The 25,091-nt window shown below is 43.5% G+C and overlaps 1 protein-coding gene across 3 annotated transcripts in view; it reads left to right on the forward strand.

Annotated features, from left to right (window-relative positions):
* LOC137880350 (ryanodine receptor 3-like) overlaps positions 1–24,518 on the forward strand; it is a 58,886-nt gene extending 34,368 nt beyond the window's left edge. The window contains exons 49-92 of one of the 3 annotated variants that reach the window (XM_068721677.1): positions 74–123; positions 781–841; positions 1,739–1,977; positions 2,147–2,228; positions 2,318–2,448; positions 2,723–3,046; positions 3,293–3,533; positions 3,639–3,726; positions 3,828–3,920; positions 4,561–4,575; positions 5,434–5,604; positions 5,764–5,823; positions 5,918–6,052; positions 6,369–6,481; positions 7,294–7,393; positions 9,111–9,220; positions 10,697–10,748; positions 10,837–10,890; positions 10,977–11,076; positions 11,168–11,247; positions 11,360–11,436; positions 11,767–11,840; positions 12,641–12,658; positions 13,310–13,390; positions 13,493–13,581; positions 13,669–13,797; positions 13,917–14,021; positions 15,236–15,317; positions 15,519–16,831; positions 16,966–17,024; positions 17,287–17,458; positions 17,588–17,674; positions 17,779–17,976; positions 18,311–18,441; positions 18,540–18,582; positions 18,695–18,822; positions 18,928–18,988; positions 19,075–19,221; positions 20,470–20,604; positions 20,706–20,862; positions 21,027–21,091; positions 21,939–22,039; positions 22,881–22,932; positions 23,448–24,518. In XM_068721677.1, the coding sequence (XP_068577778.1) occupies positions 74–123; positions 781–841; positions 1,739–1,977; positions 2,147–2,228; positions 2,318–2,448; positions 2,723–3,046; positions 3,293–3,533; positions 3,639–3,726; positions 3,828–3,920; positions 4,561–4,575; positions 5,434–5,604; positions 5,764–5,823; positions 5,918–6,052; positions 6,369–6,481; positions 7,294–7,393; positions 9,111–9,220; positions 10,697–10,748; positions 10,837–10,890; positions 10,977–11,076; positions 11,168–11,247; positions 11,360–11,436; positions 11,767–11,840; positions 12,641–12,658; positions 13,310–13,390; positions 13,493–13,581; positions 13,669–13,797; positions 13,917–14,021; positions 15,236–15,317; positions 15,519–16,831; positions 16,966–17,024; positions 17,287–17,458; positions 17,588–17,674; positions 17,779–17,976; positions 18,311–18,441; positions 18,540–18,582; positions 18,695–18,822; positions 18,928–18,988; positions 19,075–19,221; positions 20,470–20,604; positions 20,706–20,862; positions 21,027–21,091; positions 21,939–22,039; positions 22,881–22,932; positions 23,448–23,543 (5,899 nt within the window). In that variant the 3' untranslated portion in view covers positions 23,544–24,518. Of the gene's footprint in view, positions 1–73; positions 124–780; positions 842–1,738; positions 1,978–2,146; positions 2,229–2,317; positions 2,449–2,722; positions 3,047–3,292; positions 3,534–3,638; positions 3,727–3,827; positions 3,921–4,560; positions 4,576–5,433; positions 5,605–5,763; positions 5,824–5,917; positions 6,053–6,368; positions 6,482–7,293; positions 7,394–7,997; positions 8,095–8,179; positions 8,270–9,110; positions 9,221–10,696; positions 10,749–10,836; positions 10,891–10,976; positions 11,077–11,167; positions 11,248–11,359; positions 11,437–11,766; positions 11,841–12,640; positions 12,659–13,309; positions 13,582–13,668; positions 13,798–13,916; positions 14,022–15,235; positions 15,318–15,518; positions 16,832–16,965; positions 17,025–17,286; positions 17,459–17,587; positions 17,675–17,778; positions 17,977–18,310; positions 18,442–18,539; positions 18,583–18,694; positions 18,823–18,927; positions 18,989–19,074; positions 19,222–20,469; positions 20,605–20,705; positions 20,863–21,026; positions 21,092–21,938; positions 22,040–22,880; positions 22,933–23,447 lie in introns of all 3 variants that reach the window. The other 2 variants (XM_068721676.1, XM_068721678.1) reach the window with 2 other exon arrangements.
* The last annotated feature ends 573 nt before the right edge of the window (positions 24,519–25,091 follow it).

A 25,091-nucleotide genomic window follows, 5' to 3' on the forward strand; every position in this document is an offset into this window, starting at 1 on the left:
CTAATCTTCTCTCTAAGAATTTACTCCTTGTAACTGTCTGATTTCTTTCCTTGTCTATCCATCACACCTCCAGCCTGTTTTGTAAACTGGCAGCTCTTGTCAGACATAGGATTTCTCTCTTTGGTAAGCTGATTACTACTGACAGCAGCGTGCGTGCGTGCGTGCGTGCGTGCGTGCGTGCGTGCGTGCGTGTGTGTGTGTTTCGTAAAAGTGAATGCTTGTCGTTTTATCAAGTCTTAAGTTGGTTTGGTAAACCTGTTTTCGGTTGTGTCTTGTCTGAAGGATTTTAACATGGTGGTCAACATATTAGCTTCCAAATACTTGAGCATGTATCTGTAAAATCGCCCTTTTATGAACTATTTTAAACAAACGAGGCATGTTACTTAGTGATTTTTGAATGTTCTTACCTTCAGGCAGAGCCAGGCTAGCTGTTGCCCCTAGTTTTCAGTCTTTATGTAATGCTAAGCTAACCGACTGGTGGCTGTAGCTTCATTCTTAACGTACAGAAACACAAGAGTGGCATCGGTCTTCTCCTCTAACTCTTGACAAGAAAGCAAATGTGCATATTTCCCAAAATGTTAAACTATTCCTTTAAGTAACGGCAACTCAAAAGGTCAAAAAACTGAATTCAACATTGCTGCAATGAAAGGCTCAGTTCAGGTCAAGAAAGTTAAACATGGATGACAGTGTGTGTGTGTGTGTGTGTGTGTGTGTGTGTGTGTGTGTGTGTGTGTGTGTGTGTGTTCACGTCATATTGAAGTCTTGTCTGTTGTCCCGTAGGGAGCGACTCCACTACCATCGTCAGCTGTCTTCATATCCTGGCACACACCCTGGACACCAGGTGAGCTCTCAAGACTCACAGGGACCAGATTTGAGTTTTTCCTCCTTGGAATGAAAACTTAAACATCATAAATTGAAAACCTTAAATAATGACTGCGTTTAAACAATAATTGTTTTAGAAACAAATCACATGTTTCCACTGTAATGCAATGATGTAGACTCTAACCCCTGTAGAACCCTTATGAGGAGCATATTTGCATTGAACATTTTCTTTTTTTAACAGTTATTACTGCGGCGTCTTGTGGGATGCGCTGGCATTAAGAAAGAGAGCGTCCTCTGGCATTTAAAGAAGCGAGGCAAATGTCATACGGCACATGTTGCCCAAGGCTTATAGTGTTTCTTTAGAGACAATGTACTGTTTGTTAATGCAGCTCACACATAACCAGGCTAAATGGGAAATGTATTATTGTCTTGTTTGTGCTCAAGAGCTACAGCTGATGCCCACAGACTGCCTTTTATTTCTCCTTCCTAGTGAGACACGTCAAGGCTTAACAAAGGGTAATTCATTTGGCAATATTATGAACTGTGAAATACCTGGAAATGGCCCCCGACTAATCATATTAATGCGTTTTTGCTTTTTTTTTTTTTTCCATACAGTATGCCTGCAACATTGGCAAACTCACCTTGGATTTAAATATTCACCTAATTCGTTAAATAAATCAGCGATGTTTCAGTGTGAGGGCGGTCAGGTTGATACGCACGTCTCATATTTCATGACTAAAGCGTTCACAGTATGCGAGAGTTAAGAAATTGCACATGTGACCGTGTCCGACAGTGGATAAACAGCGCTGTCCTTTGCATACCGACGGGTATCCCGTGGTTTATTACAGCGCTGCCCTTGCACATCTCCTCATTCGGTCTCCGTCGTTCATCACTCTCTCCCTTTTCCCTCCAACAGGACGGTGATGAAGTCGGGCTCGGAGCTGGTGAGGGTGGGGCTGAGGACGTTCTTCGAGAACGCCGCGGAGGACCTGGAGAAGACGTTCGAGAACCTGAAGCTGGGGAAGTTCACTCACTCGCGCTCGCAGATGAAAGGGGTGTCGCAGAACATCAACTACACCACTGTAGCTCTGCTCCCCATTTTAACCGCTTTGTTTGAACACATCACTCAACACCACTTTGGAGTCGACCTGCTTTGTGAGTCCCGACGGCAGAGGAATGATCAAACGTATTGTGCGAGAGGCTGCTAAAGAATTGGATTCAAATGTCAATCTTAAGTGTATTGTAATCCAGCGATTGCATGCTGCTCATACCTGACACCACGGGACACATCTGTCGCTTAACATAACGACTTTCTTTATTCCAGTGGATGATGTCCAAGTGTCTTGCTATCGAATCCTGACCAGCCTCTACGCACTGGGTACTGGGAAAAACATCTATGTAGAAAGGTATCTCCTCTTCAACATCCTGTTAAGTAGTTAAAGCCCGAGTGAAGATTTTTTTCCAACCAACTCTCAATCCCCTCTGCGTCCCTCAGACAGCTGCCGGCTCTCGGTCAGTGTCTGGCCACCCTGGCTGGAGCCATGCCCGTCGCCTTCCTGGAGCCGCTGCTCAACACATACAACCCCTGCTCCGTCTTTAATACCAAGAGTGCCAGAGAACGTGCAAGTGAGTCATTTGTAATAATTCTAAGATAAAAGTTCATCACCAGCGGTGGACCAAGGTGGCAATTAAACAGATATTATTACAGAGAGTAAAAATGTCTGTCTTTTACAACCGTCTCATCATTTTTAGATGTGCGTATCTTACAGTGTGAGAAAAGGCTGATGTATGTTTTGTCCGAAATATAATCTTACATTATGTGTATATCTGTGCTTAGTTAATAAACCTTCCCTTCTTAACCTATATATAATGTAGACGCTGATGTAATCATTTTTTTTAGTCCTAGGCATACCAGACTCGGTGGAGGAGATGTGTCCCGGGATGCCGCGGCTCGACGGTCTGATGAAGGACATCAACGACATGGCCGAGTCTGGAGCGCGTTACACAGAGATGCCTCACGTTATCGAGGTGGTGCTGCCCATGCTGTGTAACTATCTGTCCTACTGGTGGGAGAGGGGCCCTGAGAACCAGCCAGCCAGCGGGGGCAGCGTCTGCTGCACCACCGTCACGTCAGAAAACCTCAGCCTCATTCTTGGCAACATCCTCAAGATCCTCAACAACAACTTGGGCATCGACGAGGCCTCCTGGATGAAGAGGATTGCAGGTGGGCGTGGTTTTCTTTTAATACGTGTCATTTTTTTTAAATTACTTAAATGTTCTAGTGGCATCATCTCTTATAGCTCATGTTAACTACTCTGTTTGGAAGGTTGAATGCTAATTTTGTATACTATTGTTCTGAAAATTGGGCAGTTTCTATATGAAAATGTTTGTTAAACACTGGCAACATTCTGATATACATAAACACTAACTGTAATAAAGTGATATTTTATCTCTCTCTTGCACTGTTCAGTTTACGTGCAACCCATCATCAGCAAGGCCCGTGCAGACCTGCTGAAGAGCCACTTCCTTCCTACACTCGAGAAGCTGAAGAAGAAGACGGTGAAGGTGGTGTCTGAGGAAGAGCTGTTGAAGGCAGACAGTAAGGGAGACACCCAGGAGGCGGAGCTGCTCATCCTGGACGAGTTTGCCGTGCTCTGCAGGGACCTGTACGCCTTCTACCCCATGCTCATCCGCTACGTGGACAACAACAGGTCAGCTCACTGAGCAGTGGACCATGGAGTTGTTTTAAGACGTTAGCGGATGCAGAAGAAATACAGAGGATGTATTAATCTATTAATCTCGCCTATTTACTGCAGGTCAAGATGGCTGAAAGAACCAGACGCCGACTCCAACGAGCTCTTTAGAATGGTCGCTGAGATATTCATCCTCTGGTGCAAGTCACACGTACGTTTTCTCATCTCCACGTATGTTCAGCTGCAAAACAACAGGCATCCTTCTTTTTAAATTAGAACACCGATCTGCCTTTGATGTTTGTCTTTCTCCAGAATTTCAAAAGAGAAGAGCAGAACTTTGTGGTCCAGAATGAAATCAACAACCTTTCCTTTTTGACTGGAGACAACAAAACCAAGATGTCTAAGGTAGGCTTCATATGCCTCTCAACAATGTCAACTTTATTTCTTTACTTGCTCTGGCGGCAGATTAAAACCCTGTCGGTCATGTGTAACGCCACTATGACCCATCGAGCATGTGTGTGTGTGTGTGTGTGTGTGTGTGTGTGCGACAGCTGAAAATGTCCCATAAATAAGCAGGATTAATAGAATGAGCAAGATACACGTTAGCATTTTCTCCGCCATGCTAACGTCACCACTTTTGTGTTGACGTTTACATGTAAAATGCCCAAAACGATCTCTGAGAAACTCTGAGTGAACACACACACACACACACACACACACACCTGCATCAAACTTGTGAATGAAAATCTCTTTGCTGATGACGTGACAATAATGAAATGAACTTACGACAGTGTGTGTGCCTGTATGAATTTCTGCATGCATGCTGCTTGTTACAGCAGATGCCAGAAAACTAACATTCATGCCTTCAGCCCTTGTCGGCATTGCAGAGGTCGGAACATTTCATTTCTTGTCTGCCTGGTTTAGCTGTCCAAAGGCAAACAAAATGGTTTTCATTGCAGCGCACGTCCATATGAGGACCGCGTGCCTCCATTAATTACCCTCTCATCTGCCTTTCTCTCTCTGTCTCTCCCTCTATCTCAAACAGTCCTTTAAGGAGAAGGTAGAGTGATGCAGTGCATGTGCCGTTTACCTGCCAGCTTATTGGCTTGTATGCTCCCGTCGTTAAGCAGAAAAGCCAATAGCTTGTGCCGCTGTGCTATATAGTCTATAGAATAGTTACATAGTGTGTCATCTGATTATTTGTGGCCACCATTCATCACCATGTGTTACATGGTAACTTTGCTCATTCCTCATTGCTTTATGGGCGGAACACGTCTCATCAGGAGTAATGAAGCCCAGCCCTTCTGTAGCAAATCATGTGATCACATGCCACCGGTGTGTTTGCAGTTGATGGATTGTGTTACCCTGGTGTGTTCGGCCAACAGTTACCTCATGCTATTTATATGATGTTGTAGTCAATGTGTGATGAGGTTGTGTGTGTGTGTGTGTGTGTGTGTGTGTGTGTGTGTGTGTGTCAGTATGTATATGTGTATGTATTAATATGGAAATGAGTGTTTTCACAGAGCCAGCTGCTTCAATTTGGCTCAAAAGTGCAAATTTTTTCCCTCATTGGTAACATCTTGCTGTTCTAACAGCATCAGTCTGCTGGTTCTGCTTTTCAGCTGAGGTGTGAAACTTCTTAATGCTTCAGCGGCACAGATTCTGTCCGGTCACACATTTTGCTAGGCCTGAAAAATAAATGCCTCAGTTGCCTTTTTGATCAAATACAGTGGGAGGGCATCCCGTGTGAAATAAGCTCCAATAAAATAGTGTTGATCTATCAGTTTAAATGTTGAGAGAAAGTGCTTTAGTGCAACCCGGCAAAAAAAAAAAAATTGGGGAAAAACGATATTCATTACCTAAAAAGACCAGCTCATTAAGCCGCCATAACTTGGCGGCTTAACTCGGTTTTTTTCAGTCTGGAGGACAAGACCAGGAGAGGAAACACAAGAAAAGGCGAGGTGAGCTCTACTCTATCCAGACGTCGCTCATTGTTGCCGCTCTGAAGAAGATGCTGCCGATCGGCCTCAACATGTGTACACCGGGAGACCAGGAGCTCATCTCTCTAGCCAAGACTCGCTACCTCCTGGTGAGGCAACTTCACATGCACTGGCCACACATTTGATACGGGTCTTATGAGATCACACCCTTAAAGTGAAGATCCATCCTTGCATTCAACCAAGAACACGTCTTTGAAACGGCTACGTTTTGCAACAATAACGCTCCTGTCCCTGCTGTTGTTTCATAGAGAGACACAGACGAAGAGGTCAAAGATCATATCCGGCAGAATCTGCACCTTCGAGAAAAGGTGAGCATAAGGTCTCAGTATCACGAGTGGTTATTAGGTTCCAATGACTAATATTGTTTTTTTTTCACATCCTTTGTTTGTGTCCCGCTCTCAGTCAGAGGACCCTGCAGTGAGGTGGCAGCTAAACCTGTACAAGGACATAGCGATGATAAGTGAGGGGCCTCCAGACCCCGAGAGGGTGGTGGACCGTATCCAGAGGATCTCTGCTGCTGTCTTCAACCTGGAGCAGGTCGGACTTCAACATATTGAGCTTATAGAGCTGCTCAGGGCGCTTGCTTCATTAAACCATTGTGAATCATACAGCTAATGTCACTGCCAAAGACTGTGAGAAGGGAATCCGCAAGTCAGTCCTGGACATCTTTAGTAGGATACAGTCACCTCCACACAAAACACAAATTGCAGTAATGCTTGGAAGAAAAAGTACCGTAGGCCGCTTTTGAGCGCTGAGGGAAAAACCTGATGAAAATGCCAGTTCTGGTAGAGAATGCCGTTCCAGCGTTTCTCAATCATGTCATCTCAACACTGACTTCTTCTCCTCCCGTTAGGTGGAGCAGCCATTGAGATCCAAGAAATGCGTATGGCAGAAGCTGCTGTCCAAGCAGAGGAAGCGAGCGGTTGTCGCCTGCTTCCGCATGGCTCCACTTTATAACCTGCCAAGGTATGCCTGCATACTTTACACCGACAGTCTCTACGTCTCCGCTGGATGTTTTTAGCCCGAAAACCGTTATCAAACGGCTTTATAGTCTTGAATCCAACATGAATCCACATTCAAAGGTAGTAGAGAGCTGCTTGCGGTACTACTTCTTCTTTTTTCTTTTTCAATTGTCTAGCAATTGTTATAGCTCCTCCGCCTCTATCTTTTGCTGGCCAAATAGCACCACACTTTGTTCTTCTTCGGTCTGACTCACAACCCTCATTTTTCTCTGTTCTTGGGTTCTGACCCTGCATTAATTCACAACCTCCCTCCCTCCCTCCCGTTTTGTAGGACAAATGTATAGCCCGCAGCTGTTATCAAGGAATAGAAAGAAGAGAAAGAAAAAAAAGGAACACTGGCAATTTCATGCCCCGCTGCTCTGTAACTCAATCACAGGAAGTCAGACCGAGAGCTACAGTAGGGAGGAAAACAATTATGAGGCACAACCTGGGGGTGGCCATCTTCAATATGTGCTGAGACGATGCCGCCCGCCTGCCTGACAGCATGACTCATTTATTCAGAGTTGTTGACAGTGAAATATGACACGGCACAGCTAATAATTATGAGACAGTATTTACAATGCAGGGACAATTGATTGTTTTTCTTTGTGGTTAATAGATTTGTGAGTTTGAGGGCTGGAATGCGAAGCTTCTGGATAATGCCGACTCGACCGGAAGTTTCACGCGTTCAGATGTCACCTTTTCTCTTTTTGTCTCTCTCTGTTCAGCCTTTGTTCTCTCCTCAATGTCACACTTTATTGTACCTCATCCCCTCAGGCACAAAAATAATAATTACTTCCTGAAAGCCTACCGACATATTTGGCTGGAGATAATGCATGAGAACACAGACTATGACAGTCTGCTCTCCGTGCTGACGGTAACGTAGCACTGTTCCTTTGTTGCTACTCCACTACCTTGCATACCTTTCTTATTAACTGTCCCTTGCTTCTCCTTCAAGCACGGTTTATGCTACAAATGTAATTCCCATTCAAATATTCCCTGCTGGTTTTTCCACTGGTCCATATCTGCACAGTAATGTAAGGACTAGTTTGACATTTTGGGAGTTTATTCACGTTTACTTGCCGAGAGTTAGATAAGAAAATGAACACCACTCTCGTGTCTGTGCGCTAAATATGAACCTAGCACCAACCCTTAAATGTCAACCTATTCCTATCTGCAGATGTGCAGATACATTCGTAATATAAATCAAAATTCAGATCAATTCATTGATCTAGGCAAGAATTGTAATTTCTGCCCGCTGATGAAGAAAACAAAAAATTGTGACTAGATCGGCAGTCTGGCAGAGAACATAAATGTCACATTTCTGTATTTATAAGCAACATGACAGTTTCCTCCGAGGTGACCAGTTGGATGTGCCAGTACCCTAAACTAACCAGCATTAACCTCCCCTAAAGGGTCTTCTCCCCTCCTCTGCTCTGCTATTATATAACTCAGGCTAATCTCCTCTCACCCTTCCCCAGGCATCGCTCTATTAACCTCTTCCTCCTGGCCTATCAGAGAATATGGATAGAAACAGAGGAGTACTCTTTTGAGGAGAAGCTAGTGCAGGATCTTGCTGTAAGTACTTGTGTCGTCGTTTTAAGTGCCCCAATTCCACCACGAATCTCTGGGTCGCACTCAGTCATCCATACGTGTTTTTCAGCCAGCCCCCCCATTTTTGGCAAGCATGACATCACCGCTGATGTCAGAGCCAGCTGATGTATTTTCGACCACCTTGCCCCACCCATTGTCGGTAAGAGGGCATCCCGCCTCGATGCTTCGACTTACCAGTGAAATTTCTGAAAGTTGTGGTTTTCTTTCTAAAATTTGAAGTACCATGAAACATTGCAGTCATGCAGTGGATTTGTGGAGAAGGCAGACGAAAAAACAGCTTCTTTACAACTTCACAAAAGCGCCTCAGATATGTCTCCACTTTGTGGCCCATGATAACCGGCTTAAAGGGTTTATGGAAGAGTTTAATAAAAATCAGTTCTCTCCAATAAGAGACAATCATGAAAGCACGCTGGTGCTCGACATACACCCTCCTGTGCCAATGGGTGTCTAGACTTTCAAAAGTCACAATTCAAATTTTTATTGCCGTTTCATTATTGAAAAAAAAGGAACATTTCCACATGATATGAAATGAAAGCCACAGGGCACCACATCAGAAGTTAGGGGTGTGACAGAGGAAGAACTTTATGATCCATTAGCGGCAAACTTAAGAGAAAAATAGTTCCGACGTGTCTATCATGATCGGTCTCTGCGCTGATGTAAAATGGTAAGAAGTTTATCAAAGTGCAAACTGGGCTCATGGAGAGTCATGCTTTACTCCATGTTTTCACCTTTTTAACACTGCTGAACATCGCCCGCTGTGTGTTTGTGTGCATGCTTGTGGTTTATCGTCTGCATGCCGTCAGTCTATCTTATCACTGTTTTTTTTTTTTTTTTTTGACAAAACCTGATTCTCTTCAGGTAAGTGGTGTATAGTTAAGTAGCAGTTCGATGTTATCATACAAAGTAGTTCAGAGCCCGTATAGTGGATGTTAAGACTACGTGCCTGTGTTCCGGTATTTACTTGCATGGGTTTTGTCCAGAAAACGCAGCCCAAAGTGGAGGAAGAGGAAGAGGAGGAGGTCAGAAAGCAGCCAGACCCTCTTCACCAGCTCATTCTGCATTTCAGCCACAACGCTCTCACTGAGTGCAGGTGAACACACACACACACACACACACACTCATGGTTGCACACCTGGCCACCTGGCACCGCCACGCTTTGCTCAATCTGCGCTGCATAATAGCGTTGGCCTGCCTGTTAGCTAATGAAGAGCGGCATCAAGTCTAATCATCGGCGTTTATTTTGTACTGGTGACAGAAACACGAGCAGTGTGTAGTATTTCTCTGTTGTCTTGCCGCTTACTCTACATACATTGCAGTGGCTTGACCGTGACGTCACCCATCGGTCTGTGGACTGACGTTTTTGACGCCTCTAGTTTGGTAGTTTGGCCATCGCCATCTTGGGTTTTGGCAACCAAAAGTAACGCGAGAAGGTGGAGCTTAGTACAACAGAAGGCTTAAAATCTTTATGAATTTCATGAACTAAACACCCTGTGTGAGGTTTAAGGTTCTAAGACAAAAACATGGAACACTCCCAGATTGAACAACGCCGTGGTAACGACCTGTCAATCACAAGGCAGACTCACGTTTACAGTGTGTACTGAGGTAAAAAAAGAAAGAAAGAAGAAGGGTCATTTTCTCATATACCTCTTTATTCAATGAAACTTCCTTTCTGCACCACTAGGAGTCGCCTCCTGCTGGTCATTTGAAAGAATGCAAGTTTAAGGCATCTTTCTGCATCTTTCTGCACTTCACATCCGGAGGTTGTCGCCTGTTTATGTTGCAGATTAAGATTTGTTTCAAAAGATATAACGATTGAATTATAATGCATTATTATTCATTAAGCTAGCCGGCATCAGCTCCGCCTTGAACAGATGTTGAGTAGATTTAAGTACCTTCTGCTGATAATTCCTCTCTTTCATTCTTCTCTTGAAGTAAACCATTGAATGTAGGACTTTAACTGTTTTTCTTATTAACAGTTAGTAGTTTAACTTCAGAAAACGTCTTACTACTTCTACCACTGCCAGTCCCATCTGCCCATTTACAGTCAGGCCGAAAAGCAAGTTAGCGTTTGCCTGGCGCCCCCCCCCCCCCCCCCAATTCACTCAACCTGTCCCTGAAAAAACACACAAGGGTCAGAGGTCACGATCAGAAACATCGGTAAAATAAACTTGGCAGAGGTTATTTCCAAATAGGCGTATTAGTCGCTTGTTTTGACAAAACCGCCACGGTCATAAAGTAGAGCGTGGATTTAATTAGCGGAAGTAATTTGTTAAGTGAGAATCAAGTCATACATTGGGGAAATACAGCCTTATCCACAAGGGACCAATACAAACAAGTCGTGGCTCATTCACGGTCACACCGGTGAAATGCAGTCTGCTTTGATTCTGCTTGCTGTTGGCTATCCACTCGTGGTGACTCCAGGGAACTGTAGTCACCGAGCCGCGTACTGCCCACCGTGGACAGCTTTGCTCAGCCTGCAGAGCCTTGAAGCCCCGCCCCTCTGCTACACGGAGCGCTGTTTGCTTGTTTCATAGTTTAATGATATTTATCTTCCTTTTTCTGTTAGTTCTTTGGAAGAGGATCCCTTGTATATTGCATATGCAGATATGATGGCAAAGGTACTTCATTCTCTAAATTACTTTTCCTGAAATGCACGCTGTTCAGCAAAATTCCGCAGGTTTTGACATTCTGCTCTCTTTTTTTCAGAGTTGCGATGAAGGCGAAGAAGAAGAAGAGGAGGAAAAAGAGAAAACATTTGAGGTGCTATTGATTTCTCAGGAACACCTGTTCCGCGTTTGCTTTTGAATCATATTCACAAGTGGCGCTTCCTGTGTTACTTCCTACAGGAAAAGGAAATGGAGAAGCAGAAGATGCTGTATCAGCAAGCCAGACTACATGATCGAGGAGCTGCAGAGATGGTGCTTCAGATGATCAGTGCCAGCAAAGGTGGGAAGAGACACATTTACCTGTCTTGTCTTCTTACGACTTCCACCTTTTCGGTATCGCCGCTGTATGACGTACGCTTTGTGGTCATCAGGTCGACTCGGTGCTATGGTGACTTTCACCCTCAAACTAGGCATCTCCGTCCTCAACGGTGGAAACATACTGGTGCAGCAGGTCTGTCGGCATCCACAACGTAAACATTCTACATGGCAATGAAAAAGGCCTGTAGTTAGTAGCATCTTTAGCATCACACGGTTTTTTTTTTTGTGCTTTTATTTTGATACAGAAAATGCTGGATTACCTGAAGGAAAAAAGAGATGTTGGCTTTTTCAAAAGTTTGTCTGGACTGATGATGTCTTGCAGGTAATAAAGCCACAACCGACCATCACACACACACACACACACACACACACACACACACACACACACACACACAAAACACCTGATTTACTTTAAAGGAGAACTCCACCAATTATACACTAAGGGTCAGTTTACTTGTCACAGGAAGTACTCCCTGTGAAAAAAAAAGTTGTGTAATGTCGTCCGGTGGAGCTTTGTCAAGTCTGAGAAAATAACCCTGACATTGTGTTTTGAACCGTCTATTATGAATTTACCCCTTTCTAAAATGCATATTGCAGAAATACAAAATTTCGAAATTGTATGTGTCATAGGTATATCTTTCATCTCTTATAGTGTCCTGGACTTAAATGCTTTTGAAAGGCAAAATAAAGCTGAAGGCCTGGGGATGGTTACTGAAGAAGGATCAAGTAAGTGAGGATACTAAACGTGGAAAACTCCTCTGAGACTGAGAACAATGAAACGGAGGTTATGGAATTTCTAGATTTATTTGTGCAGCAGACACTCGGTGTTCCAGATGTGGCTGAGACCACAGCGCAGGCTACGAGAGATGTTACGTGTAGACGCCGTATTGTGGCATTAAGCGTCTGGCTCATGGAGTTATTAATGTCCTTTTTAGTCAGGTTTGTAATCCGCTGCAAGACGAATGACGGAGCATTAGCGTGACGAAGCGGCCGCTCTTTAGCTTGCCGTTTGTGCGAGCTCCATCTCCACTCGCGTGTCATGTTGTGTGTCGTCATCATCATGCAGGTAAACCTGTGCTACTGTATGCCTAAGTCCTGTCCGGGCCTCAAAAGCACTCAGTCACAAGTACGTCCACACGAAAATCCACATTTTAATCAGAGGTCTATTCGATGTGATGGGTTGCATACAGTATAAAAATATGTTTTTTTTCTCATGCATATTCCTGCTCATTTTCACCTCATGAGCTCAGGCATAAGTGATGGTAACTGTTAAGTCTGTCTAACCTGTAGTCCAAACACCTGCCTAGCGGCAACCTGTACTTTTTAAGACGTTTGTTTAATTGTAACCGCATGTCAATGTCTCCAATCAATGTGAGTATGTTAAGATATATCTATAGCGCTATCACTCTCTCCTGTTCCTACTTCTTCTGATTGAATATCAATGTCTTCTCCTTTGCTTATGTCTGCTTTTGTTTTGTTTGTTTGTTTGTTTCTTCTGGTCATGTTTTTTATCTCATCGGTCGCAGTCAACGTGAGTGAGCGGGGTAAATACATGGTTTAGATTCTACTCATTCTATGCAATGCTGACATCTTGATTGCTCTCTCCGTTCAACTCCCCCCCCCCCCCCCCCCCCCCCCCCCCATTCCCCTCCAATCCTTCTCGACCCCCATTCCTCCTCCTTCCTCCTCCTCCTCCTCCCTCGCCCTGAATGCAATTACAGCCACTTTCTTTGTACCTTGGACCGAAGGAACGCATGCATGCTTCGGATAGATTGTTCAGTCTATGGTCAGGCGCCCAAAACTGATTCAAATCTCTCCGCTTCTTCTTTTGTAAGAAGTCAGTGCTTGTCATCTTCGTGGAAGCTTTTTATTTTTTTTAAAAATTCATTTTGGTACTAACCAGCGTGTAATAAGAAATAAATCTCCCAAAGCTTTGTCTGTAAGAAACAACAACACTTTGCTGGTGTTCGACAACAAAGCCCAGTTTTATTCCTATTCCTAACCTTGTTGTTAAGTTGTGAAATGATGCACTATACGTCGTCTGAACCGCAAATATAGTGCACATAATTAATTTGATGTTGTTAGATAGCAGCTTTATAAGGAAGCGGAAGCTATGCCTGCACTGATATTAAAATGATGGGTCTCTGACCTTCTTATCGCTGAAAGAGGCAGTTAATCTCATTTCCTGTCCTCAGGTTCCAAGGTACTGCAGAATGACGAGTTCACAAAGGATCTCTTTAGGTTTCTGCAACTTCTCTGTGAGGGACACAACAATGGTAGGTCGACGCTGAACAACGCAGTTTTAGAAGCTGGGTGGTGTGAATGTACTCGACTACAATTGTTTTTTTTTTTTGTCTTATTTTGTCAATTTTATTTAGATTTTCAGAACTTCCTGAGAACTCAGACAGGGAACACAACTACAGTTAACATCATTATTAGTACTGTCGACTACCTACTAAGACTTCAGGTATATTACTACAGATTTATAAAAACAAATCATATAAAAATTCATGTTCTTTAATATGCTAAAGTGTTGTATTCCTCCTCTTTTTAGGAATCCATCAGTGATTTCTACTGGTACTACTCTGGTAAGGATATTATAGATGAAGCAGGTCAGAGGAACTTCTCCAAAGCACTAGCAGTGGCCAAGCAGGTCTTCAACTCTTTAACTGAGTATATACAGGTACCGTACCGCAACACACTGCACCACGAACGAGCACTAATGGAAACCCAGAGCCAGAAAGTGTGATTTTGACGCTCTGTGATATTGTCTCTCCTCTCTCTGTACCTACTGGGCTCCAGGGTCCATGCATTGGGAACCAGCAGAGTCTGGCTCACAGCAGGCTGTGGGATGCAGTGGTGGGCTTCTTGCATGTCTTTGCCAACATGCAGATGAAGTTATCCCAGGTTTGTGTTTTATATCTGCGATAAAGTGGTGGTGCTGCTATGTTTTTGTACTGTACTGAAGTACAGTTTTGAGTTACTCGTACTTGAGTATTTCCATTTTTAATCCACTTCATTTATTTGATTCAAAACATGATTATTTTATTAAATGTGATGCTGCTTTATAGATTAAACTACCCATAAGTTTATTAAGTGGTGATATTAGCTCCACTACATCAACTGCTAGATTGAATTTATGAAAAAGATGATCTCTTTTGTCTTTATTGGACAGTTTTATTTTATAAATTATAGAAAGGAATTACAGGGGGAGAGAGGGAGGTGTGACATGCAACGTATGAATCCTGCTGGAATCAAATTGAAAGGGTTTGCATTAATGTATGAGCAGAAATTTAATCTCGAGGAAGTGTTCATGCCATTCAAGTGCTTTGACTGTACGGTGTGTGTATTAATCATTTGGCTCCCAGATGTTCCCAAGATTACATTTCTATTTATACATTAATACTTGAGTGATAATAATCCAATAAGATAAAACATTTAATTTGTATGATAATTTTTTTTTTATCATTTTAATACATTTTTGCAAAAAAATAAAATAATGCTAAATGTAGGAATTGAACTTGTAATAGAGTGCTTTTGAATGTTAATATTGCTACTGAAGTTAAAATCTGAATATTTCATCCACCAATGGTCTGCGTCTTCGTCAGCCAGGGGCTCCTTCACAATATCTGCAGCCACTAGAGGTCTCTCCAGACTCAGGCATAACCTCAGGCTGCTGCATTACTATTACATATGTCATCCCACTCAGCTATGTGATGTATGACTCCATCATCTATATTTCCTCCATGCCCAATAAGCCAGGAAGTGGATGAAATCCAGCAGCCTAACCTTATCTCATGGTCATCAGAAAGGACAGTAGTAGCCAGTATGAGGGAGAGCCCGGGCGGAGGGGTTTGAATTTAGCGCATCAAAGTACGCCTCAGATTTATGGCATGCTGAATACAGACTCCTTTGAGACCCTAAATGAGTCAAACTGACCCTAGCCGTCTGCTCTTGGACAGTAAAATAACATTAACCCTGGTGCTGATGGATGGACCATTGTGGGTCCCCACAATCTGAGGCAGCCTTGATCTCTTAGCGATGTTAGACAGGATGGCCGTTCTCTGACAGGGAGGCCATCAGTGGTCTGTGTGATGAACTGTAGTGTCTTCTCCTCACAGGACTCCAGCCAGATTGAATTATTGAAGGAGCTGCTGGACCTGCAGAAGGACATGATCGTCATGATGCTCTCCCTTCTCGAAGGTTTACTTTTTGAGCATATGACCCCGGCAACGCTAGTTTGCAAGGATATTGTCTCTCATATGACTTTCATCAAACAGCTTTGTTTGTGTGGAATGTAATTCAATATTTACCAAAGCAGCTTAGCTTAATCTGCATGGATTGTTGTTGTCGTCGTGCGTTCTGACCAACTTTGCTTTGGTCTCTTTCTCCATTACGTCACAGGTAACGTTGTCAATGGTACTATTGGCAAACAAATGGTGGACACCTTGGTGGAATCTTCCAGCAACGTGGAGATGATCCTTAAGTTTTTCGACATGTTCCTCAAGTTGAAGGACTTGACCACCTCGGACAGCTTCAAGGAGTACGACCCTGAGAGCAAAGGGGTCATCTCCAAGAAAGATTTCCAAAAGTCCATGGAGAACCAGAAACAGTATTCGCAGTCTGAGATTGAGTTTCTCCTCTCCTGCGCCGAGGCTGATGAGAACGACATGTTCAACTACGAGCAGTTCGTGGAGAGATTTCATGAGCCCGCCAAGGACATTGGCTTTAATGTGGCTGTGTTGCTGACTAACCTCTCTGAGCATATGCCTCATGACGCTCGCCTCGCAACGTTCCTCGACCTGGCCGAGAGTGTCCTCAGCTACTTCGAGCCTTACCTGGGTCGTATCGAGATCATGGGTGGAGCCAAGCGCATCGAGAGAGTCTACTTTGAGATCAGCGAGTCGAGTCGCACCCAGTGGGAAAAGCCTCAGGTGAAAGAGTCAAAGCGGCAGTTTATCTTCGACGTCGTCAACGAAGGCGGCGAGAGCGAGAAGATGGAGCTGTTTGTCAACTTCTGCGAGGACACGATCTTTGAGATGCAGTTGGCGTCTCAAATTTCGGAGCCGGACCCAGTGGAGCGTCCAGAGGAAGACGAGGAAGACAAGCAGAGCGTGGTGGAAAACCAGGAAGAAGAAGAGGAGGAGATTGTGATGTTGGAGTCTTCCTCTGCTTTTACAGTTGCCTGCATCTCCCTGAAAAAAAGCCTCTGCCACTTCCGCCAGCTGCTCACTCTCAAGAGCATGAGGCGGCAGTACAGAAAATTCAGGAAGATGAGCATTAAGGAGATGGTGCGAGGCTTCTTCTCCTTCTTCTGGATGATCATCACAGGCCTCTTCCACTTTGTCTACAGCCTGGTTTGGGGTTTCTTCCACATCTTGTGGACCACCATGTTTGGGGGCGGCCTCGTCGAGGGGGCCAAGAACATGAAGGTCACGGACATTTTGGGAAACATGCCGGACCCCACCCAGTTCGGGATCCACGGAGACGTGTTGGAGATGGAAAAGATGGAGGCGAGTGAAGCGTCGGCGTTGGCGGAGATGGGTCAGATGGCGCAGGGGGACGCCGGAGAGACGGACCTGATGGCCGAGTTGCTGAACATACAGCCCAAGAAGGAGGGAAAGCACGGGGCGGAGCCAGGTTTGGGGGACGTGTCTGAGGTGGTGGTGGGGGACGCTCCGTCCATCGCCAGCGCCGTCAGGCAGAAGAAGGCGCAGGTCAGTTGAATAACTTCTATTCCTAATTGATAGACACTGGGGACGCTGCAACATTAAGCCTTGACATTTTACTTGAAAGACGTTTGTTGTATCAGAACACATTTTTGAAGTGATTGATGGTTGATTTGTTATAGTTGGCTGCAAAGAAGAGGGCTGTAAATGGAGACCACAAATCGGATTCAGAGAAAGGAGAGTGAGTGTTCTTCATTTGTTCATTGTTCTTCCTCAGTGGATCAATTGATACATCTTCTGTGTGATCGCTTTAAGTATGACACATGTCAGATATTTAACGGGATTTAAGTCCTGATGGGATGTGATGTGGATGAGTTCCAAGAGTCTGGCTGTACCGTGGTTTTTATTATTCTCATAGATCACATGCAAATGTGTGTGTTTATATTCATTACGTTGCAGCAGCGTGTATCTGTCTGCCGCTAAAGACTAAATTACTGTTGCAGTTCAGAAGATGGCGAGAAGAAAGACCATGACAAGGGGAAAGACGAAGGCCCTCCTGAGCCTCCGGTGCAGAAAAAGGCCCCGAAGAAGAGGCTCGGCCAGAAGAAAGAACTCCCGGAGGTCTTCATGGCCAGCTTCTTCGCTGGCTTGGAGATCTACCAAACCAAGATGCTGGTCAGATATTTCCTTCCCATCTCTTTTTAAAAAAAAATACGACCAAAACTATGAGCTTAAGTATGTTAAGAGAGTTCAAATCAGCTTGCTGCGTATATTCAACTTATTCAGAAATGATTGTTTTCACAGAATTACCTGGCCAGAAACTTCTACAACCTCCGCTTCCTGGCGCTTTTTGTCGCCTTTGCTATCAACTTCATTCTGCTCTTCTACAAAGTAAGCTTGACATTAAGCTATAATTATGTATACAGCATTGGATACAGCATCGGGATTGAATATGCTTTGGTAAATATCTGTTTATATGTTTCATTGTCTTTCAGGTGACCGGTGAATACTCGGACGATGAAGACCCCTGGAACGGTCGAGGCAGAGCTGGGGAGGAGGAGGAAGACGAGGGTGCACTTGAGTATTTTGTCCTGCAGGAGAGCACGGGTTACATGGCGCCGACGCTTCGCTGTCTGGCTATACTGCACACGCTCATATCTTTCCTGTGTGTAGTGGGATACTACTACCTGAAGGTACATTACCACCAACTGACAAGAAAATACACTGAAGTTTGCTTTTAGTATTTTTGTTCTAAAACAAATTATTTTATTTTCCTTTTAGCATTTCTGCACATTTCTGCACACTTTGTAAAATATCTCAACAGTGCTTTTTTCAGGGTTTTTTTCACTGTAAGCATGTTGTGATCGCTGTCATACACACACACAGTCATGCACTTCCTGTCGCTCTTAGACAGACTGTACATGCAGCATGTCGATATCAAACACTGCAGTGTGTGTGTGTGTGTGTAACTGTATGTCATTTCCTTCACTGCACTAATGATGCAGCCCAACTCCCTTTCTGTCCAAGGTGCCCCTGGTAGTGTTCAAACGCGAGAAGGAGATAGCGAGGAAGTTGGAGTTCGCCGGACTTTACATCACGGAGCAGCCGTCGGATGATGACATCAAAGGACAGTGGGACCGGCTGGTCATCAACACTCCGTGAGTCGGCTGCAGTAGAGCTATTCTACCGACTCATTATCTTATACAAACACAGGATAGTTGCTGATTTTGTTTTTCTGCTTCTTTTTTTTTACCAGTTCCTTCCCCAACAACTACTGGGATAAATTTGTCAAACGCAAAGTAAGCTTATTTTTCTTTTTTTGTGTGTGTTTAATCTGTTATACAAACACACCACAAACCCATCTGGCGATACCTACTTGTGTACTTTTTTTTTTTTGCTGCTGTTTTGTAGGTAATCAAAAAGTATGGAGACCTGTATGGAGCTGAGAGGATAGCAGAGCTGCTGGGGATGGATAAGAGTGCCCTGGATTTCAACCCTACGGAGGAAACCGTCGTCAAGGAGGCTTCAATGGTGTCATGGTGAGAGATTAGACGGATAAAGAGCAGTCAGGCTTGAATAGATGCTTGAATGTAGGTCGAATGGAAAATACGAGCCCCTCATATCAACCTTGTCTTTTTTGCCAGGTTGAGCTCAATCGACACAAAGTACCACGTGTGGAAACTGGGGGTGGTGTTTACAGACAATGTAAGTTTGAATCTGAGTAATTTCTCTGTGTTGAGCTTTTCTGGACTGAACAGATTGACTCTGATCTCATTTTCTTTCTCTGCCAGTCGTTCCTGTATCTGGTATGGTACACCACCATGTCCATCCTCGGCCATTACAACAACTTCTTCTTCGCCGCTCATCTGCTGGACATCGCCATGGGGTTCAAGACCCTTCGCACCATCCTGTCCTCCGTCACACACAACGGCAAACAGGTGAGGATGAGGAGGGTGCAGGTCTTCTTCCAAGCAGCAGGGGTCACTGCAGAGTTAGTGGTCGGGTTGTAACCACCTCCCTGTTTATCCCATGATGTGCAACCACAAGCCACTTTCATCACGGTTTCCATATTCCTGCCCCACTGGTGGCGTTTTGAATAATATTAATAACTAGTTAATAACTCTGTCAAATAATGTAGACACATATCTGTCTCATCTGACTATATAAATGTCTCATTTTACTTAAGAGTGTCACAATCTACTGCTTGATTTTATTTTTTTAATGGATTATTTTACACAAGAAAACAGACAACTTTGAACAGAATTGTGTAAGCTGCAGGATGTTTGTGTATTTTTTTTCCCACACACTTAAAGCCACCAGAGTACTAAACCTTAATATGTTAAGATATGTGTCTGTTCACCTGAGTAATCCTACTCATATATCTCCCAACTCCTGGGAGATATATTTCTCTCTGGTACCGGCAGGTATCATACTTGTGTCACCTTCTGTTCAACATGTTGTTATGAATAGTCAATTTTAACACAACGTTTGCTTGAGCAAGAATGTGTCATCTAGTAAATATTTTTGTTGTATAAATTCCTGTATCTTTACATCCAATAATTGCATCTCTCCTTCATTAGATGATTAGAGAGAACTAAGGCGAAAGGGAGCGATGCAAGTGGAGGAAGCGAGGATGCGTAGTGTAAATGTGAATTTAAATGCACCCAGTAGTCTTTGACATTTGAGTTCAAATGGCTCACTCCCAATGCTGACTGACAGTTCTTCCGGGGGACTCTCATGTCAACTGCCCCGAGGCACAAATCAAAATTGAATGTCACCTCAATCTCAAAGGGTGGAAATGCTCCCAAATGGCGAGGCGGCGAGGAAATCTGCGTGCAGACCGATTGCACCGTCGATCCGAGTGCAGTTTACTGCTGCTTCCACTGTTGTCATCAGTGAGGGAGCTGCATCTGAATGGAGTTTTATATAAAGATTTATTTATATAAATATAAAAACTGATGTGTGTGTGTGTGATTGGTTGCTACGCTAAACTCTCTCATCCCTTCCACTCGTTCGAGCTCCTCCCTTCTCGCCGCCTGCTCTTCTTCGGTCGCTGCCAGCAATCTACATAGAAAATAAATGAGAGCTGGCAGCTTTTGTTTAGTGCGTTTCTACACCAAAAGTACATAAATAGACAGGAAGTCGGTTGTGACATTTCACTGACTGCCATCTGCGTTTCTCTGAAGCTGGTGTTGACAGTGGGCCTGCTGGCGGTCGTGGTCTATCTCTACACTGTGGTGGCCTTCAACTTCTTCAGGAAGTTCTACAACAAGAGCGAGGACGAGGACGAGCCAGACATGAAGTGTGACGACATGATGACCGTAAGCATCCGTCGCATGCGTTTCTAATTAGAGACGCACCGAGATACCGACACTCGGCCCCGGAGAGGTCTGTGCTCACCCCTCCCTCTGTGTTGTCACAGTGCTACCTGTTCCACATGTACGTCGGGGTGAGAGCAGGAGGGGGCATTGGGGACGAGATCGAGGACCCGGCCGGCGACCCCTACGAGCTCTACCGCATCCTGTTTGACATCACCTTCTTCTTCTTCGTCATCGTCATCCTCCTGGCCATCATCCAGGGTAAGCTCCTATTTCGTAGCCAGAAATACAAAGACGCTGATATTCCACACAGACGTTGCATTACTCACCACAGTAGTAGATCCACATAAGATTGTAAGATTGTTTCGCAGTAACTATGATTATGATTATGATTATTAACACAGAAAAACCCTTTGTGGTTGCAGGTTTGATCATTGATGCCTTTGGAGAGCTGAGAGACCAGCAGGAACAGGTCAAAGAGGACATGGAGGTGAGAGTCGAGTTTAACTGAAAATGCAATAATATTGCATCATATTAGATGAATTCATATTTACACTATTGTATGTTGTGAATGACCTCAGTGCTCAGTGGTATGACACATTCTTTTAAAGAGGTGTGATTGGTTGATCAAAAAAAAAAAAAAAAAGAACAAAGCACTGATAGTGGTAAAGCTCATAGAAATCAATAGTATCATATCATTTAGTCTCTATTCAGACATGGTGTAGTTATGAATGCTATTTTAATGAACATCTCTGTTGATCAATTGGCTTTAAAATGATTGAAACACTAGCTCTTCACATGCTGATAGCTGTTATTTGCTTAAGTTCATTTACCATGCTAGTAATTTACGTTCCTAATCTATTTGATCTTAAGTGCTTCAGCTTTCATCAGCTCCTGGCCAATCGATATAAGTAGCGCCGTTTGTCGGCACGTAAATCTATAAACCAGCGAACACTGTTGCATTTTTCCAGTTGCCAAATATCTGTAGTGTTGTGATCAGTTCATTTCTGGCAGATCTTGTCTAAATTGGAAGGAAATATTCTTAGAAATGTTGTAAATCTATGAATTGTCTTCACTAGGAGTGAACTCTTTGTACTAGGGAGCTTTATGAATATGGCGCTGGGTCATTAAAAGATTCCAGAGACGGGGGGGGGGGGGTTAAAAAAATGAGTGAATTAAGTTAGCCCAGATGACATTATTATAATTATTTTTCTGAGAGAAAGACTTTATACAACTGTAAACTGACCTTTATGTGTGAAATCAGAGGAGTGCCCCTTTAAAAAATATGTCCAAAAGAGAGCAGGTGCTCTTATTATCTTTTCATTTTCTGTCCTCAGACCAAATGTTTCATCTGTGGGATCGGTAATGACTACTTTGACACGACGCCGCACGGCTTTGAGACTCACACCTTACAAGAGCACAACTTGGCCAACTACCTGTAAGTGTGTGTAGATAGATACTGGATTGTAAGTCGCTTTGGATAAAAGCGTCTGCTAAATGACTGTAATGTAATGTAATGTAAAGTGTGCCGCTTTCAAGCATTCTTTTTTTTTTTTTTTTTACAACCCTTTTTAATGCAAATGTGATGATGATGATAATGGTCTGTCGCCAACTCGTGTTGCATCTTTTTTGTAATTTAACCACATGGTTGATGGCTTTAGCGCGTAACCACAGCAATCAGGGCCAAAGTCACTAATAGCCGCAGCGATCCAGAACACTAGATCCCTTCAGGTATTCTTTCCATCTGTCTCTCTGTCTCCCCCCCCCCCCCCCCCCCGCACTTCCTGCTTATCACAGTGTTTCAGTGTAATGCCCGTGACAAAAGAAAGTCTCAGTCCATTTGCTCTCACAGTGAGCTGGCCGGAGGAGATGAGAGCGACCTCATTATGTTGCTTCATTACTATTTAATGCTATGAACTTTATTGGAAAATAGGTTTGTGATAGCGTGCCCTCATACAGTATTCATCAGGATTTGGCAGGCTGCGATGCTCACTGAGATACAGGGTCCGATCGCCATTTACACTTGGTGATTGGGTGATTGGGTGATGTTTCTTTGTTTGACACTTGCATCAGAGATTGTCTCCAGTAACACCGAATGTGACATTTCCTGTTAATGAGGCGATGGAGAAATCAGATGTACCTCGGTTAAAGGCTTTTTTTTTTTTCCTACTATCTACTGATGTTTAGGTTGGAGAATGTGAGCGCTTGTCAAGCTTTTTTTTTTTTTTTTTTTGGTGTGACATTTTTGTTTTGTCTCATTGGCCTGGCTTTCTCTAAAGGTTTTTCCTGATGTACCTTATCAACAAGGACGAGACAGAACACACGGGCCAGGTACAGTATGAGTCTACACTAACGACCTTTCATCTGTAACCCACCGGAAATTATGAAATCATGAGAAGTATTGTCCCGTCGCTGTCAGAGATAATAATGCTTTTGTCTGTGATTTAAGGAAAAAATGTTTTACAAAAATGTGCAAACACAGGCATTGAACGAGTGAGCATAACAACCACAACAACAGCCACAGTATTCATTTTCTGTTGGTTTGACAGCTGACATTATTGATGACATCATGCCAACTACAATTGCAGTTATCAACCTAAACTTTAACATCTACACCCTGTTAAGATAGTTGATTATTTAAATAAAAACTGCACTTTTATTTTCATATGAAATAATGTAATTGTTCAGCTCTTGTCTCAGCATATTTTTGAATAGATATACATATTGGTTTATGTCCAAATGGTTGTAAATTATAGAAACTCTTTAATGTCCGTGTGTGTGTGTGTGTGTGTGTGTGTGTGTGTGTGTGTGTGTGCGCGTGTGCGTGTGCGTGCGTCCGCCTCCAGGAGTCATATGTGTGGAAGATGTACCAGGAGCGCTGCTGGGATTTCTTCCCAGCGGGAGATTGCTTCCGCAAACAGTACGAAGACCAGCTTGGATAGAGCAGACGCATCCTCTTTACCTCTACTCTTATAAAGTGGGCTGCTGGAACATGTAGTCCTGCATACAGCTGCTGGACTACAAACACCACACAGTCATCCCTCTAACGCTTCAGGCTGGCCGGAGGAGAGACCAAACTGCTTTTTTAAATCTAAAAAAGAGAAAACGTCTCCGACCCGTGTCGGTGCCGGTCTATGAGGACACGATGTGCAACTTTCCCAGACATTTCGGTTTTTTTTCATTTTTTTGTTTGTTTTGGGACTCGTCTTTGACAGCGTGTTGCCTTTTACTCCACATAACCCCAAGTCATTGCACAATTATTTTTGTTGGTCTTTTTGAGAAACACTGGGTTGTGTGGGGTTATGGGACAATGTGTCAGTCATATTATGCACAAGAACCCAACTTCAATATTTTGAGAATGTTGAACTTGAGACTTAATGCCAAAAGAAAAGCGGAGGAGTTCAGTAGATTTACATTGTGCGCAAAAAAATGTGACGTGAGAAGTTCTTTTTTTCAGATGTTGTAACCTTGCATATTGAGATACAGTTTTAGAATGAAGTGGCAAAAAGGTTTATTATGTAGGATTAAAAAAAAAAAATGCCTAATTTTTTCATGAAGTGCCTTACAGTACTGTATCTACATTACAATGAAGCTATGCAAAACCTTTGTTTCTTCTTTATTGTATGTAAGTACAGTAGTTCTCCTGGAGCAGTAACAAGTAGCTGTCCAGATACATAGTTTGATGGCTGAACTTTCTCATTTTTCAACAGCATTCGTTTGATTTGACAGATTTTTATTTACTGAATGCAGCATAATTGCAAATGTTCAAAGGTACAAAGTGTAAAAACGACTCATCAGAATTTACTGATCACTTTCAAACGGAACAAAAATGTTAATTGCTATTGTATGGCCATTTATATGTAGTAGCTTTTGCGGATCTGTGCATTTCTTTTGATGGAAAAAAAATAAAGAAATCAATGCAAGAAATATTTCTTTTGGACATTATTCGAGTCCTGAAGCTCTGCCAGTGAGTCATATCGGTCTCAAAACCAGCAAGATGCAACAGCTGCCTCTGCAGCTAATCCAAATCTTTTCAAAATAAGAGACCTACTGTGTGCAAACAGCCCTTGGCTTTAGTTCTAAGTTAATTTGACTCACCACAAACCTCAAAGCTATATCGTAGCCGTGACCATCCTGCAGCTTTTAATTACCGCGTGGTAAGTAGATGTGCACTTCTGGTTTGGTCAGAGAGGTAGGACTGGGGCCCCAGTGGGCTGCATGATGGAAGTTTTAGCCCTATTACCCATGGTGCCACCTGTCAGCTCGCATCATGTCACCACACCTCAGGCACCACACAGGGCTGCAGTCTGCTGCTGAGAGCAGCTCTGCCTCCTCTACTTACGCCGGCAGCCGCTCCAGCATGTTGACTGGTTCTTATGGTTCCAGCACACTGCTGAGGAAATTGTATTTTTAAGATAAAAAGAGTGACTTATTGCCTTCATTCCTCCATAAATGAATAACTGCAAGATTGAAAAGCCATATTTTCAAGC

This window comes from Cebidichthys violaceus, unplaced genomic scaffold (genome assembly GCF_023349555.1).
Source record: "Cebidichthys violaceus isolate CVI_PGR_0920_01 unplaced genomic scaffold, fCebVio1.0.p SCAF_28, whole genome shotgun sequence".
Lineage (NCBI taxonomy): Eukaryota > Metazoa > Chordata > Actinopteri > Perciformes > Stichaeidae > Cebidichthys > Cebidichthys violaceus.